At 42.3% G+C, this 13708-nt stretch overlaps 3 protein-coding genes across 4 annotated transcripts; 2 read left to right on the forward strand and 1 right to left on the reverse strand.

Moving 5' to 3' along the window:
- Nucleotides 1-48: 48 nt before the first annotated feature.
- Nucleotides 49-5436, forward strand: LOC148741150 (uncharacterized). 2 transcript variants are annotated; one of them, XM_088734912.1, is made up of 4 exons: nucleotides 49-2113; nucleotides 3094-3710; nucleotides 4346-4502; nucleotides 4816-5436. In XM_088734912.1, exons 2-4 carry the CDS (start codon nucleotides 3623-3625, stop codon nucleotides 5426-5428), a joined length of 858 nt encoding a protein of 285 aa, XP_088591038.1. In that variant the 5' UTR covers nucleotides 49-2113; nucleotides 3094-3622; the 3' UTR covers nucleotides 5429-5436. The 2 variants fall into 2 exon arrangements, with proteins under 2 accessions (XP_088591038.1, XP_088591035.1); XM_088734909.1 differs by having other exon boundaries at nucleotides 3636-3710.
- Nucleotides 5437-5651: 215 nt separating this feature from the next.
- Nucleotides 5652-8094, forward strand: LOC148741151 (uncharacterized). Its single transcript, XM_088734839.1, has 2 exons — nucleotides 5652-5784; nucleotides 6143-8094. The coding sequence occupies exons 1-2, from the start codon at nucleotides 5663-5665 to the stop codon at nucleotides 7425-7427; spliced, it is 1407 nt and encodes a 468-aa protein (XP_088590965.1). The 5' UTR covers nucleotides 5652-5662; the 3' UTR covers nucleotides 7428-8094.
- A 162-nt stretch (nucleotides 8095-8256) lies between these two features.
- Nucleotides 8257-9670, reverse strand: LOC148741152 (uncharacterized). The gene is made up of 2 exons (XM_088734843.1): nucleotides 9473-9670; nucleotides 8257-9333 (listed from the first exon to the last, which is right to left on the reverse strand). The coding sequence occupies exons 1-2, from the start codon at nucleotides 9644-9646 to the stop codon at nucleotides 8257-8259; spliced, it is 1251 nt and encodes a 416-aa protein (XP_088590969.1). The 5' UTR covers nucleotides 9647-9670.
- Between the last annotated feature and the right edge of the window lie 4038 nt (nucleotides 9671-13708).

Below are 13708 nucleotides of genomic sequence, written 5' to 3' on the forward strand. Positions count from 1 at the left end.
TCCTGGTTAGCTCAATTGGTAGAGCGCGGGACTGTTGTGCGAGAGGTCGGGAGTTCAAATCCGGCCGGACCAACACTCAGGGTCTTTAAATAATTGAGAAGAAAGTGCTGCCTTTGTAATAATATCTGCAAATGGTTAGACTTTCTAGTCTTCTCGGATAGGGACGATAAATGGAGGTCCCGTCTCACAAGCCCTCGTATGTGATAAAAAATTTTTGGGACGTTAAAGAACCCACACACTGTTCGAAAAGAGTAAGGCACGTAGTGACCGGTCTTGTGTTCTATCTTTGTGTAGTGTCTATCAAATTGATGGGGGTACTACGCCTTTGAGTATTGTATAGAAAAGGCTCAATATAAATAATGAATTCATTCAATTCATTCTTACTCGGTTGAATCACAATTTTCCCTTCGAGGTTTGGCGCTTAAATAAAAAATTATTTGATGATGAACACATGATATAAAACAGGAGCTGATAGGGGAAGGAAAATTAATTCTCAATAAATTAATCAATGCCCGATTTATCGCAAATAGCTCTTCAGTTAGAATTGAAAAGTAAAAGTGTTTGAGTTGAAAGTGCCGGTTTCTCGTTGAAGATTCTTTTAAGTATCGAAAAATTTTGATATTATAATTTTTGCATGGTAATTTTAAATGAGAGTGACTGTCTTATTATCTATTGCAAAAGTTCAAAGCCATTTAAAAATTCAGTTTCCACGAGTAACATACTTTTCTACCACAAAAAACCTGTCTTTCGGGGTTAAAAAAGTCAAAATTTCCTCAGGTAATTTATAGCTATTTTCATGAAGTCACGAAGCCCCCTACTAACTCTACTCATGATCCATCAAATACTTTTGCTCGCGCGCAAATGCATCACGTGACTGAATATTCTCCAGCTAAAACCGTGGGATATACGAGGTTGTGATCCATCGAATATTTTTGCTCGCGCGCGGTTGGTTTGTATCATCACACGACCGAATTTTCCCCAGCTAAACCTCACAGGTCACGATTTTCCTCGAGCTTCGCCTTCGGAAAACTGCTCTCTCATCGGAACAGATAATGTTCGCGGACAAATATCCTCGCTACTTTTGCACCAAACAGAGGTTACTGTTTATTTATATTCCAACAAATATTTTTTGCTCGTACGCTTCACGTAACCGAGTATCCCCCAACTAAAACTGAGGGATATCCGAGGATGTAGTTATGTGATTATTATCTTTTATGATTCTGACGTAGACAACGAATGAAGTAAGTAATTGTGGCCCGTTGGTTGACAAAATATTTGAAAGATATTAAACGTAATAGCATCTATTTGGCGCGGAAATATGCAAAGATATTTAAATGCTAATAAACTAGTGGCCCTCATTACAAGATTGAAGTAATAAAAAGTCAAGGCTTACAATAAAGCTATTAAAAATCTACAAAACTATGAAACAATTATAGGAATGCGGCACAATATTTATAAGAAAAAATGATTTAGAAATTGCTGATCTTTAAAAATCCTGTTCCAAAGAGAATTTTTAAAAGTCTTTAGAGTCTCTGCTTTTCTCGTTTGAAGAGGTAGTTTATTCCATTCCCGGAAAGCAGTCACTGTAAACGTTCTTCCACCTTCTGTATTTCGTTTCACTCGAGGACAAGCTATATTAAATTTAGCATATCTAGTTTGCCGTGAATGAGTCTCACTGGTAAGTACTAATAAGTTAGTAAGATAACTAGGCACGCGATCTTGCAAACGCTTGTATATAATACCACACTTGGCTCATTTAGCATTCTCAAAGAAAGGTACCCATTTAAGTATGTTAAATAACTTAACAGAGGGTGCATAACTGTCAGCACCAACGGCCCACGAGTTATTTACTTCATTTGTTATCTACGTCAGAATCATAAAAGATCAATAATTAAATAATCAAATAATTTTCATCTGTGTTCGTATGCGCCTGTACGTTTCTATTTCCACTTTCATTCCTCTTCTGTATTCCATGGCTTGTTAATTAGATTGGGCCTATTTCATTCCAGTATATGGTCTGATGCAGACAGTATGCGGCAGAGAACTGCATTGGTTTTACCAGTGGTCATCTTCTTTATTGTAGGATCAAATGTCTCCTATAGTTCTAACACAGGTAAGTCAACTGATATAGCTCTGAGTCTTTACAATTAGTTACGCTCTTATTCAGGATACCGCTCTTTTGGAGTGTCTTTATTCAATTAATAAAATCATTTATTTTAAAGCGATATTTGTTAAAGCTTCAGTCGAACCTCCCGTAAGCGACAATCCAAAATTTCAAGACTAGGTGATCGCTTACGGGAGGTGGTCACTTACGAGAGTTCATACCATAGTGGGTCAAAATTTCGCCCCCTTAGCAAATGGTACCTACATAGACGCACCCCCATGCGCCAATGCCCATCTAAGCTTATATTATAACTTTTAGTAGCCACAAAAATATGTAAGCTTTCCAAAAATAGAGTTTCATGGTTCGCATCTGATAAACTACCTAAAACAGCGAACAGAACAAATCTCACGGCTGTAGCTAGAAATTGAATCAGAGTCTCCATGCACATGGTTTTTTTTCCACTCAATTACGCAATTCGTGCACCCGTTTTGTCTTGAGAATTCTGAAAACAATTTCCTAATACAGTAGTCCTCTTGTGCGATTAGCCACCAATTATAAGACATTTAAGGTCGTCTCTTTTAAGATTGATAGAGTACAGTCTACTGTATGTGCATTTTTTAATTTTTTAATGTTTTTAGTCATGTGAAATGTCAATTTCGAGAAAAAATGTGGTCTCTCGTACTTCCCAGGGAACCGATAATGTTACAGCACCTCATTATCCAATTAACGTTCTGTTATCTGTCAAGTAGTCACTTACAGGAGATTAAAAACAAAAGGAAATTTCCAAGTTGTAGCTCTAAAAGTGGTCGCGGTCGCTTACGAGAGGTGGTCGCTTACATGAGGTTCCAAATATAATGACTTTACTTGGAAACTTTTGGTATTTTGGAAAACTGGTCGCTAAGGAGGGGTGGTCGCTCACGAGAGGTGGTCACAACCGGAGGTTCGACTGTCTAAAGCTTCTTCATCATCATCCTTATTTGTTTGAGCAGGTTGAGTTTATGGCAGCAATTTTGCTGATGTGGACCTGCTATCTTCCCCACCCATCCTGGTGGAGGACATCCACCACACAGTAACCTCGTACGTGGGAAATGAACGTCTCCTATCCCAGCCCTGCAGGAGACGGGGCCTACGGTTTATTCGTCCTTATCCGAGAAGACTAGAATCTCTATCCATTTCTTGATATTATAGAAAGGTAGCTAATTCTCCTCCATTATTTTAAGACCATGAGTATTGGTCCGGCTGGGGCTTGAACCGTCGACCTCCCGCACAACACAATCCGGCGCTGTAACCAATTGAGCTAACCGGGGCTCTTTTATCCAAGGATCTAATGTGCTAATGGAATTTTCAAAGTTTACTATTTGTCTAAAACCTAAGATAAACAGCCGTCTCGAGAAAGGTAGAATTAACTAAATTTCATGCAAATCACAGTTTTTCGAGAGTTGTTAAACTTTATGGGTGTTGTGTGTACTTTGAAAGTAAAATTCCTGAACTATCTGGTACTATTTATAAAAAAGACAAATGACTTTCTTAGGCATAGCAACGGGGAAAGAAAACAAGGAACAGGAGAAGGAACTCCTTGGTAAAAAGCAGTTTAGAAGAGGAATTGGTGAGTTGTGTTAATCTTTCACAGTGCCTTATCAAGAGTAGTTTTCGGGTGACTGTATTGTAAGATACATTAAAACATAATGTAATACGTGGTACCATCACTGATGAGGGTCGGTCGAGTTAATTTTTAACAAATGGTAAACACCGCAGCGTACACTATTGAGTTATGGATGCACGCGGGAGGTTGTTAAGCACGAAAAAAGCCTAAGAGTCGCGGGAGGTTGCTGAGCACGAAAGAAGCGTAAGAGTCGCGCGAGGCGATAACCGAGAGCGACTCTAGCTTCTTGAGTGCTTAGCAAACCTCCCAAGTACATCCATAACTCAATAGTGTACGCTGTGTTTTGACCATTTGTTTTATAACATAACATTAATACATTGTAGCAAAGAGTTCCCTTTTATTTAACAAATCATACGTGACTAGAGAAAAGCAAGCACTCGCTGGAAAAAATAGTCTTTGCATTTGCTCACGTCAGCAGCGTACACCCATGGGAAAATGGGGACGCTAAATTGACCAATCAGAGCGCGCGCTTTACTTTAGTTATGTTATAATACCAAAGTGAAAAGTGTTTTTGTTTTTGATAATTTGTTGTTTCTGATCCAGTTTGTTTAGTCATTCATTTAAATTTTTTGCCTAAGGTGAGGAGCTTAACAATTTGAAAGACAAAGCAAAACAGGCGAGTTCCGTCTACAGGTGGCTAAAGAGAAACTGGCAAAAACTATTTGTGATCGTCGTTGCCATATTTTCATTGCTGGTAGTGTTGGGGATTTACAGAAGATGTTTCTCTGATTCTGGGTGAGTGCAGGCACTTGATTTCAACACAAACCTGTTTTATACGATTGATTAGTGTTTTAGCACGAAGTTTGTGTCTCGTTGTAGTTGGCTTGCGTAAAGGTAAAAAACTTGGAAGTCATGTGTTCCAAAAACACGGCCTTGTTGAGGTTGATACAGATATAAAAATTAGAGAGAAAAAAAATATATAGGAAAGGTCCTGAAAAGTAGCGTCAAAGGTAGGAGCTCCTGTAAGGTCTAGGATCGTATTAGAAATCGTGAGAAATGCCTTATATGAGCCACAAACCCCAACTTCAGTCCTCCTTTTTATTTCTAGTTCTGGCGGAGACAACGAACAACCAAAAGTAGTCGTCGTAAAAATGCTCGATCAAGATCACAAGGAGAAAGGCACAATAAGGCAGGCAAATGTGATCGAGGAGAGTTCTATCGGAAATGAAAATGATGGAAAGAGGGAAACCAGTTCTGCGCATGGGAATAATAGCACTGGTCACAAAGGAGAGGCTAACAATTCAAAAGTGGCCGAAAAATCGGCCTCAAGAGGCCGAAAAATTTCGATAGAATCGTCTTCGGTTTCAATAACAACCAAAACTAAACAGCACGAGAAGGATAGGGTGCTTACATATCTTCGGAAATTATCTCCAAAACCCGATTTAAATGAGCTCACTTCTCATATATGTGCTCTGGATGGTATTCCTGTTTCTGGATACGCCACATTTCAGCAAACCGATTATTACAAACTCTATCACTATTTCAAACAATATATCTCCAAAGAAAAAAGTGCTAAAGGCCAACTCAGTATGCATCCAATCAGAGTCTGCCAGGGAAGTACGTGTGATGGACCTTTCCCATTCTATGAAAACATAACGCTCGTAAAGAACGTGGTGACGTCACTGATGATGCAATATTATGATGCCTACATAGAGTCCTAAAGTGCTTACGTCACGTTTCCATAGCACCGGAATTCTGTGGTCTAAACAAACCAATATGTCGTTGACCTCGAACACTTCAAGAGCTATAATAGCGCATTTTATCCTCCAATAATAGAAATAAGATAAAGAGAATCAAGATAACCTTTGGCCTTACTATTGAAGAGTATAATAAGCGGACAAAAGCACCTGGTGAGCAATAATTCGAGTCAAAACGCCACGGAGACGAAGTTTGCGATGGGCCAGTGTTTTCATCCAGATTGCAATCACACATCTGAAAGCCACTGCTGCCGATTCTTTTCGTTTCCAGACCAGAAAAAACATAAAACACTCTATGATAAGTGGATATCATTTGTAAGGTGAGTATTTTTCGAAAAATATATATTTCGATGCTGTACCATCGATTAGAAATAGCTGTTCTTTTTTTTATCTCAAACTGATTCACGATTAGCTGTTTCTCTTTCTTGTCTTATTTCTTTTCTCGCGGCTTTGCCTTTCCTTGTCTTCAGTCTTGATCTAAGATTATTTAGTTACTAAAAAACTATATGATAGTTGTGAGTATCAAAGCTTTTACACTAACTAGTATTAAGTAACAAGCTCAGAGAAATACTCGCTTCGCATTCACGTCTTAGACTACAAGGTTAAGCATGTGACCAACTAAACTTTGGGTTTTTTAAGCGCAAGTATAGTAACTGCTTCTGTCTTTTTCTGTTATAGGAGAGGAGATAGAAAGCCCAGCAAACATTCGCGACTTTGCAGTTGTCACTTTAAAGATGGGCGAAAAGAAAATATGCCAACCATCAGTGACAGAAACAGGCACAAGCTGTTTGATAGTTTGGACTTGCTGCCAGGTACAGGACCAACACCTCCCAGTACACCTACCCCCAAGAAAAAACGGAAAGTGTCTGCCGAGCCCACGAAATTACCAACTGTAGCATCTGTGCTTGAAGAGATTAAAGAGAACTCTGAACCATGTTCCACTGAATGCTCACAAGAGGAAAAGACAAGTTCCAAAGAAGCTCTGCTGTCAATAGAGCTTGATATGACTTCAACAGAACTTGCTAAACACAAGGAAGTGTCAAGTTACTATAGTGCACACTACTCTGCTAAGAGCTTGAGCCCTGAGGTGATACGGATGGAGACAGGTCTACCCACTAAGGATGTTTTTGATATTGTTGTGGGATATGTTTCAAGATTCAAGGGTGAAATAAACTATTATGCTGGATGGAAGGTTGAGGCGATCACACTTGAGGACCAGATATTTATCACTCTGATGAAACTGAAACAAAATTATACCAATCTACATTTAGCCCAGTTGTTTTCATGCAGTGTTGCAACTGTTGCTAACATAGTACTAACTTTTGTCCATGTTCTGCATTCTCTCCTGTTCAAAGACATCATGACAACTGTGCCATCTAGAGAAAAGAACAAGATGTGTTTGCCATCTTCTTTCACTGAGTACAGCAGTTGCCGCATTGTGATTGATTGTACAGACATTGAAATTGCTGCACCTAAGCTCATGTCCCAGCAGAATGCTACATATTCCAGCTACAGGGGAATGAACTCTTTCAAAGTCATTATAGGGGTTGCCCCAAATGGAGTTATAACCTATGTTAGTGATCTTTTTCCTGGCTCAGTCAGTGACAAGGTCATGGTTAAAGAGTCTGCGTTTTGTAAACATTTGAGTGCTGGTGATCTTGTTCTGGCAGACAAAGGTTTTCTCATCAGCGATGTAGTTCCAAGAGGTGTTTCAGTGAACATACCACCATTTCTCAACAATGGAAAGTTTACAGAGAGTGAGGCAAGGGCGACAAAATCAATAGCTCGATGTCGCATCCACGTAGAGCGTGCAAATGCAAGACTTAAGAGTTTTCGCATCCTTGGCTTCATCCCAGCATTTTGGAGGTGCCATGCTGACAAGCTATGCCAACTGTGCTCAGCTCTTGTTAATTTGCAGTATCCATTGATCAAGGATGGCTGCGAAGACTTTGAATTTGACTGAATAGAACTTTTTTTCAACTAAATTATAGTACAATGAGTTTTTAATATTATTTTTGTATTACTAGAAGCCCTACTGTAACAGATCAAATGGTATTGACATAGCTTTGGTCAAAAATATGATGTGGTCAGTTTTACATTTTTCTGATATTTATCTCCTTTATGTTCATTAATACAAACTACTATGTGTTCTGTGAAAATAGATTATAATGAAAACCAGTGACATTCTTAAATTGTCATTTCAACTAAATCCAGGTCAGGGGCATGTGACCAGTATGGAATTCTTTCGTCCAGTAGTTCCAAGTGTGAAAGTCGTGCTGGCTTAAAGGTTTTACTTTTGTGTCTGTGAAGCTGGGAGCCTGAGTCCAGGTGTATAAAACTAAAGCCACACTTCAATTAGCTTAAGGGATGGTGAGAGGTAGTCAGAAAAAATAATCTGTGCTGCATGGATTTTGTTTTGGCTCTCTCCCCTTCCCTTTGCATTGCTATGCAAGCCTACTTAAGTGTGGCATAAGTTTTATGTACCTGGGCCCTGTTGAGTAACCAGGATAAGTGTTACCAGCTACCAGTAGCCATTGGTTGCAAAAAAAAAAATTGTTTAAGCTTGCTTTCAGGAAGAATGTAATTTATTATTAAGTTACTATGCTAAATGGAAAAATGTGGGTTCTTTATCTTGTGTCTCTATCTGAGTGTAGAATATGTAATGTTATATTAAGAAATTAATGTATGAAATTTAAAAAAATACCTTTTAACATTAGCTACTGCCTATTTACATTAGCTCCCACTCCCCCCCCCCCCCACTCTGATTATGTCCAGCATCTGTGCACCACTTTTCAAAGTTCTCCCTCGGTAATCTTTGGGAATAGTTGATGAAAGTAAAAATCACTCAAGATAGTAATATTGTGCTCCCAAGATTCATCTCGTTCAATCTTGATAACTACACTATCCTTTGTGGTCCATACAACAAAGTAGCAGAATTTGCGCTTTGTCAGGAACATCTGGCCTTGACACTGATGCCAGTAAACATGTGTGGTAGACAGCGTATAATTCCCTTCCTTCTCCTCCAAGTAAAAGTCTTTGTGCCCACAAGCTTCCTTGATTGTCGCATTTCGATGTGTGTAGGGGCACTTACACTCAATCACCGAGTCGTCTCCCACAAGTCCATCAGGGGAAGCACCCAGAACTCCCGACTCGTGTAGCCAAAGGCCGCTCTGTACAGGTGTAAAGTTTGTGATGTTGGTGAAGGATTTCAGGGCCTCAGTCTCATTGTCCTGTCCCCATGCAATTGCTTTAACTCCACTCAAGTTGTATTCCCCAAGTTGTCGCTTGATAAGAGACGGTGTAACTCTTTTTGCCTGGAGGACGGAGCCAAAATTACTGGCAGTCAGGCGGCCTCTACGAGCTTGGTGCCATGCAGGGCTGTTTCGCTGGCCAGCCGTGAGGGTGCTCACAACATTTATGGTTCTCTCCTCTACTTTGGCATTCTCAATCAAGTACTCTAATTGTTTTTCCTTCGTAGATGCCATAAGGAAACCTTCTGAGTAAATGATATCCTCAATCGTCTTGATCGGGAGAGGGGTAGCAGGTTGTGGTTCGGGACTCAAGATCCAGCAGGTCCCTGTAAATTTGCCATAGCGCTTTAGTTCGCTGTACAGCCACATCCGATCTTCTCGGCTAGGATCGCGCGCCAAAGGGCTGTAATCCTTCTTCTTCGGTGGCGCTGGAAACATCTGGCTTGCAGACTGTACGCTTTCTGCCTTTCGCTTTCGTTTCCATTGGCATTCCAGGTCCGTCCTGCTAAGGTTATGGATGCCATAAATAAATATGGCTGCCGCGTGACTGCACTTGAACTCGCCGCGAGGACACTCGCATTCTGTGTTTTTTATTTCAAGGTTTTCATCGAGATAAATCTGATAAAAAGATAATTCGAAACAGACACGTAAGTTGCAATATATATTCCGCAATATAAACATTAAATTGGAGGTGAAATCGGGGTTGGGAGTTCTTCGAATTGAACATACGTGTTGTGATCCCAAATTGGCAACTTACTGTGACTTTGTAGTCCTTATTTTTCATGCTTGCTTGGACTTCACCTTTGATGACTCCCCTGGAATAAATAAAGCTTTGGACATGGTCGGATTTGAAGTGGTTTTCTCCGCGATCAAGCGATTTCCGCTCTCCAGAAAAGAAAGAAACGAGTGAGCATATCGATAAAGACACCATGTTTGAAGTATGAGTTTAAACTGTTTAGACCAGAAAAAAATGCTGTCATGGCAACGTGACGTCACACTTTAGGACTCTATTCCCACTGCTGATACTGACACCGACTTACCGCTGACTGTATCGCCATAGAGAAGAGCGTATGTGTATCATTTGTAAATTTAAGTAGGAAGGGTCGTTTAACTATAATCAGTTACATCATTACGCGGATGAAAGGGTGCCGCATGAGATGGTTGTAACTGGTTTCTTTCAAGTAAGCCGGTGTTTTATCTCTAAATAGATCTCGTCGGATACTTTTTGTTTCCTTATTCGGTTAACAGGAATAAAAGTTCCATCGATGTTAACCTAGTCTAGACACCGAGGAATTTCGAATAACATATGCAGTTCATAACCGACTGGCTATTATCTGAATGAACCACTGATGTTGTGCTATGGTAATATTGACACAGAACTTGAAATAAAAACGTGTGTAGCAGTTAAACAGTGGTCAGTTACCAATAGCTGGTAGTGAGTGATATATCCTACAGATAACTGGTGAATAGGTTCTAGGGTCTACATAGTATAATAGACTGATGACCATATATAGTGAGGTAGAGTTAGACTGTTAAACAGATAAACAGACAGGCAGATTTAAATAGCAGACAGCTAAACTCCAGCCTTTCCAATAACTATCCGTCAGAAAGTCACACCAAAATTTAATAGACATCTTGGGCTAACGTTTCAGGAAGATTCGAGAGTTTGGAATGGGTCCACTTCCAGATATTCGGCTAAGACACAAGAAAGTGCGGTATAACCTTATTCTAAAATCCCTCAATGGAACATACTCAATTGACCATCGCAGTTGAAAGTGTTTAATTGAAAAAGAAACAAAAAACAATTTTCACACATCAACAACTAAACAAATCACAATAAACCAATTTTCAAGACTGAGTAAAGATCAGAACGGACGTGGAAAAATTTCATTCTTGGAAACGACTGGAAACGACTACTCAAACCCTTCTCTAGTCTCCCACGGTTATCATGGCGGACGATGTGAGCTGGTGATCGATAAAACGGCTGATGCAAAAAGAGCATGAGTTGCACAGATCTGAAGAGAAGTTGCTCGGTGTGCGGAGGTGAGAATTACTTTGTGACAATTTTGTTTAAGGTACGAAGCACATGTGGACAAACTCGTGCTTCGCAGTTCTTTGTTTTATAAAAGATTTTCCTTTGAGACTTAAAGGCCTTTCATACGCACCGGAATGTAAATAAGGTACGCATTTGTCTGCCAAGGTTAGTACCATGTTTTAGTAACACGTCTTTGAGAACAGTGGAGTACCGTAACAATAAGTGATAAAATAGTAAATAAATAAATAGTAAAGAGGATAAGAATGCCAAAAAAGGCTCTACTAGTGGTAAAGGTACCAGTAAGAATAATGTTAGCTCTTTGGCCCTGGCCGACGAGCTTTCCGAAAAGGATACAGCTCCGGCCATGGCTACTCGTAAGAGGCCCGCATCGGACGCTGGTTCTGAGTCAACCCTCCAAGACCCGGATCCAGAACCTCCGGCTACGTCGGCTTTGTCCCGGCGTAAGAAGCTTGCAAAACCATCTGCAACAGCATTGGGTAAGGCTGGCAAGAGGTCCTCGGGCGGTAAGAAGAAGACCTAAGCATGATGGCTTCCCTTTTGTGCTCAGTGATGGCTCTTTCCATCCTTACCTTAAACTGTAATGGTCTGCGGGACCAGTCTAAAAGGTTTGGCTTTCTGCAGTGGTTGCGTTCCCTCCCCGTGAAGGTTGATGTTGTCTGCCTGCAAGAAACTCATTGTGTCACTCTGGCTGAGTGTTCTTTGTGGTTTTCATCGTCCTGCTTTTCGTCTGTGTTGGCTCCTGGTTCTGTTCACTCGTGTGGTTGTGTTATTCTCTATCGTTCTTCTTTATCTCTTCTAAACTCATGGTCTGCCGATGGTCGTTATCTGCAATGTGAATTCTCTCTCTTTGGCAAAGTCTTCCGTGTGGTCTGTGTCTATGCCCCTAACTGCAACCCTGCGCGGAATAAATTTCTTGATGACCTCCATTCGAAAGTCGATCCATCTGTCCCTACTGTGCTTACTGGGGATTTCAACGCCGTCTTTGACCGAGCCCTTGACCGGCGTGGTTCTGAACCTGCAAGTTCATACAGAGACAGTTCCTCTTCGCTGGCCCAGCTTTTCGAGGCATGTTGTGTTATGGATGTGTGGCGTTACCTCCATCCCTCCTCCTCGGGTTTCACCTGGACCAGGTGGGATGGCAGTTTGGCGTCGCGCATTGATCTGTTTGGGGTGCCCTTTGCCTGGCTCCCATCGGTGTCCTCTTGCGCTATGTACTGCTGCCCCTTTTCGGACCACAGTGCAGTAGTGCTGTCTGTCTCTGTTCCCGACGTCGTCCCACCTGGGCCAGGCTACTGGAAACTGAACACATCCATGTTAGATGACCCGGAATATTGCCAGCTCGTTAGGGAAGAGTGGATTTCGTGGCGTCGTACCCTTCCTGGCTTCCCCTCTCTCGCCAAATGGTGGGACCGCGGGAAAGGTCGGATAAAAGGCCTTACCATCAGGTACTGTCGCAAAAAGTCATCTCAAACAACTGCATCGAGGGCTGCCCTCGTTCGCTTGATCGATCATCTTCGGGCCAGGCTGGATGCTGGCATGACCTCCTGCGCGGGCCCTTACCGATCTGCGCTGGCGGATCTGGCAGCTATGTACACCTACGTTGCCAAGGGTGCTCAAGTGCGATCAAGAGTTAAGTGGGTTGAGGAGGGAGAGTCCTCCTCGGCCTATTTCTTCCGCCTGGAAAAAAAGCGGTCTGCCGACCGCCGCATCTCTGCGCTGAGAGAGCCCGGTGGCTCTATTGTTTCTTCTTCTGTTGCTTTGTGTGCCACTCTCGGCTCTTTCTATTCCGACTTATATACGGCTTCTCCTACTGAAACTTTGATCCAATCTTCTCTTTTGGGTAATCTGTCTTCTGTCCTTCCGCGAGATCGGGCTGATAGTTGTGAGGGCCTCCTCACCCCCCTCGAGGTCTATGAGGCTCTCAAGGGCATGAAGCGGAACAAGGCTCTTGGACTGGATGGCCTTCCAGCGGAGTTCTATCTTCGTTTCTGGGACGTAGTCGGTGCTGATCTCGTAGCTGTTCTTAACGACTGTTTTTCCTCCGGTTCTTTGTCTCTCTCTCAGCGTAGAGGTGTGATCTCGTTGTCTTTTAAAAAGGGGGATCGTCTTGATCCAAAGAATTGGCGTCCCATTTCGCTGTTGAATGTCGACTATAAACTGGCATCACGAACCATTGCTGGCCGGCTCCTCCGTGTCATTCACCTGGTCGTGCACCGGGACCAGACGTGTGGAGTGCCGGGTCGGTTCATAGGGGAGAATGTCACCTTTCTCCGTGATGTTGTGAGTTATGCTGAGTCTGCAGGCACCGCGGTTGCAATCTTATCCCTCGACCAAGAAAAGGCCTTCGACCGGGTGGATTGGGGCTTTTTGCGATCTACCCTTGTCACCATGGGTTTCGGCCCCCAATTCATTGCTTGGGTAGACTTGTTCTACAGGCAGGTCCAAAGTGCCATTAATGTAAATGGTCATCTGACACCGTTTTTCGGTCTCTCGCGAGGTGTCCGGCAGGGGTGTCCCCTGTCTCCTCTGCTGTACGTTTTGGTTTCGGAGGTCCTTGCCTGTAGTATTCGTTCCAACCCCCGTATCGTTGGCCTTTCCCTCCCGGGGTGTCTCCCACTATCCCCCATATCTCAGTATGCTGACGACACGTCGTTAATTTTAACATCCGACGATGGGATCAAAGCTGCTCTGGAAGTTTATCATCAGTATGAACGGGCGTCCGGGTCAAAGATCAATTTCGGAAAGTCCAAGGGCCTTTGGTTGGGCGGCTGGCGGGGCCACACGGACTCCCCCGTCCCTTTCGATTGGACACCTTCGAAACTCAAGTTCCTTGGAGTGTTTATCGGTCCTGGTAACCTGGAAGAGGATAATTGGCGCCCGCGCATTTCTGCGGTGGACCATGTTCTCAAATCCTGGCGTTCACGTGTTCTGACCTTT

Source organism: Stylophora pistillata, chromosome 1, assembly GCF_964205215.1.
Source record: "Stylophora pistillata chromosome 1, jaStyPist1.2, whole genome shotgun sequence".
Lineage (NCBI taxonomy): Eukaryota > Metazoa > Cnidaria > Anthozoa > Scleractinia > Pocilloporidae > Stylophora > Stylophora pistillata.

What these genes read in the sequence shown, in the direction of transcription:
- LOC148741150 (XM_088734909.1), top strand. Translation starts at nt 2,032, where the DNA reads ATGCGGCAGAGAACTGCATTGGTTTTACCAGTGGTCATCTTCTTTATT. An exon ending in CTCCTATAGTTCTAACACAG is followed by an intron (nt 2,114 to 3,635) that starts GTAAGTCAACTG and finishes TGACTTTCTTAG; the next exon opens with GCATAGCAACGGGGAAAGAA. An exon ending in AGATGTTTCTCTGATTCTGG is followed by an intron (nt 4,503 to 4,815) that starts GTGAGTGCAGGC and finishes TTTTATTTCTAG; the next exon opens with TTCTGGCGGAGACAACGAAC.
- LOC148741151 (XM_088734839.1), top strand. Translation starts at nt 5,663, where the DNA reads ATGGGCCAGTGTTTTCATCCAGATTGCAATCACACATCTGAAAGCCAC. An exon ending in AAGTGGATATCATTTGTAAG is followed by an intron (nt 5,785 to 6,142) that starts GTGAGTATTTTT and finishes TTTCTGTTATAG; the next exon opens with GAGAGGAGATAGAAAGCCCA.
- LOC148741152 (XM_088734843.1), bottom strand. Translation starts at nt 9,646, where the DNA reads ATGGTGTCTTTATCGATATGCTCACTCGTTTCTTTCTTTTCTGGAGAG. An exon ending in ATAAGGACTACAAAGTCACA is followed by an intron (nt 9,334 to 9,472) that starts GTAAGTTGCCAA and finishes TCTTTTTATCAG; the next exon opens with ATTTATCTCGATGAAAACCT.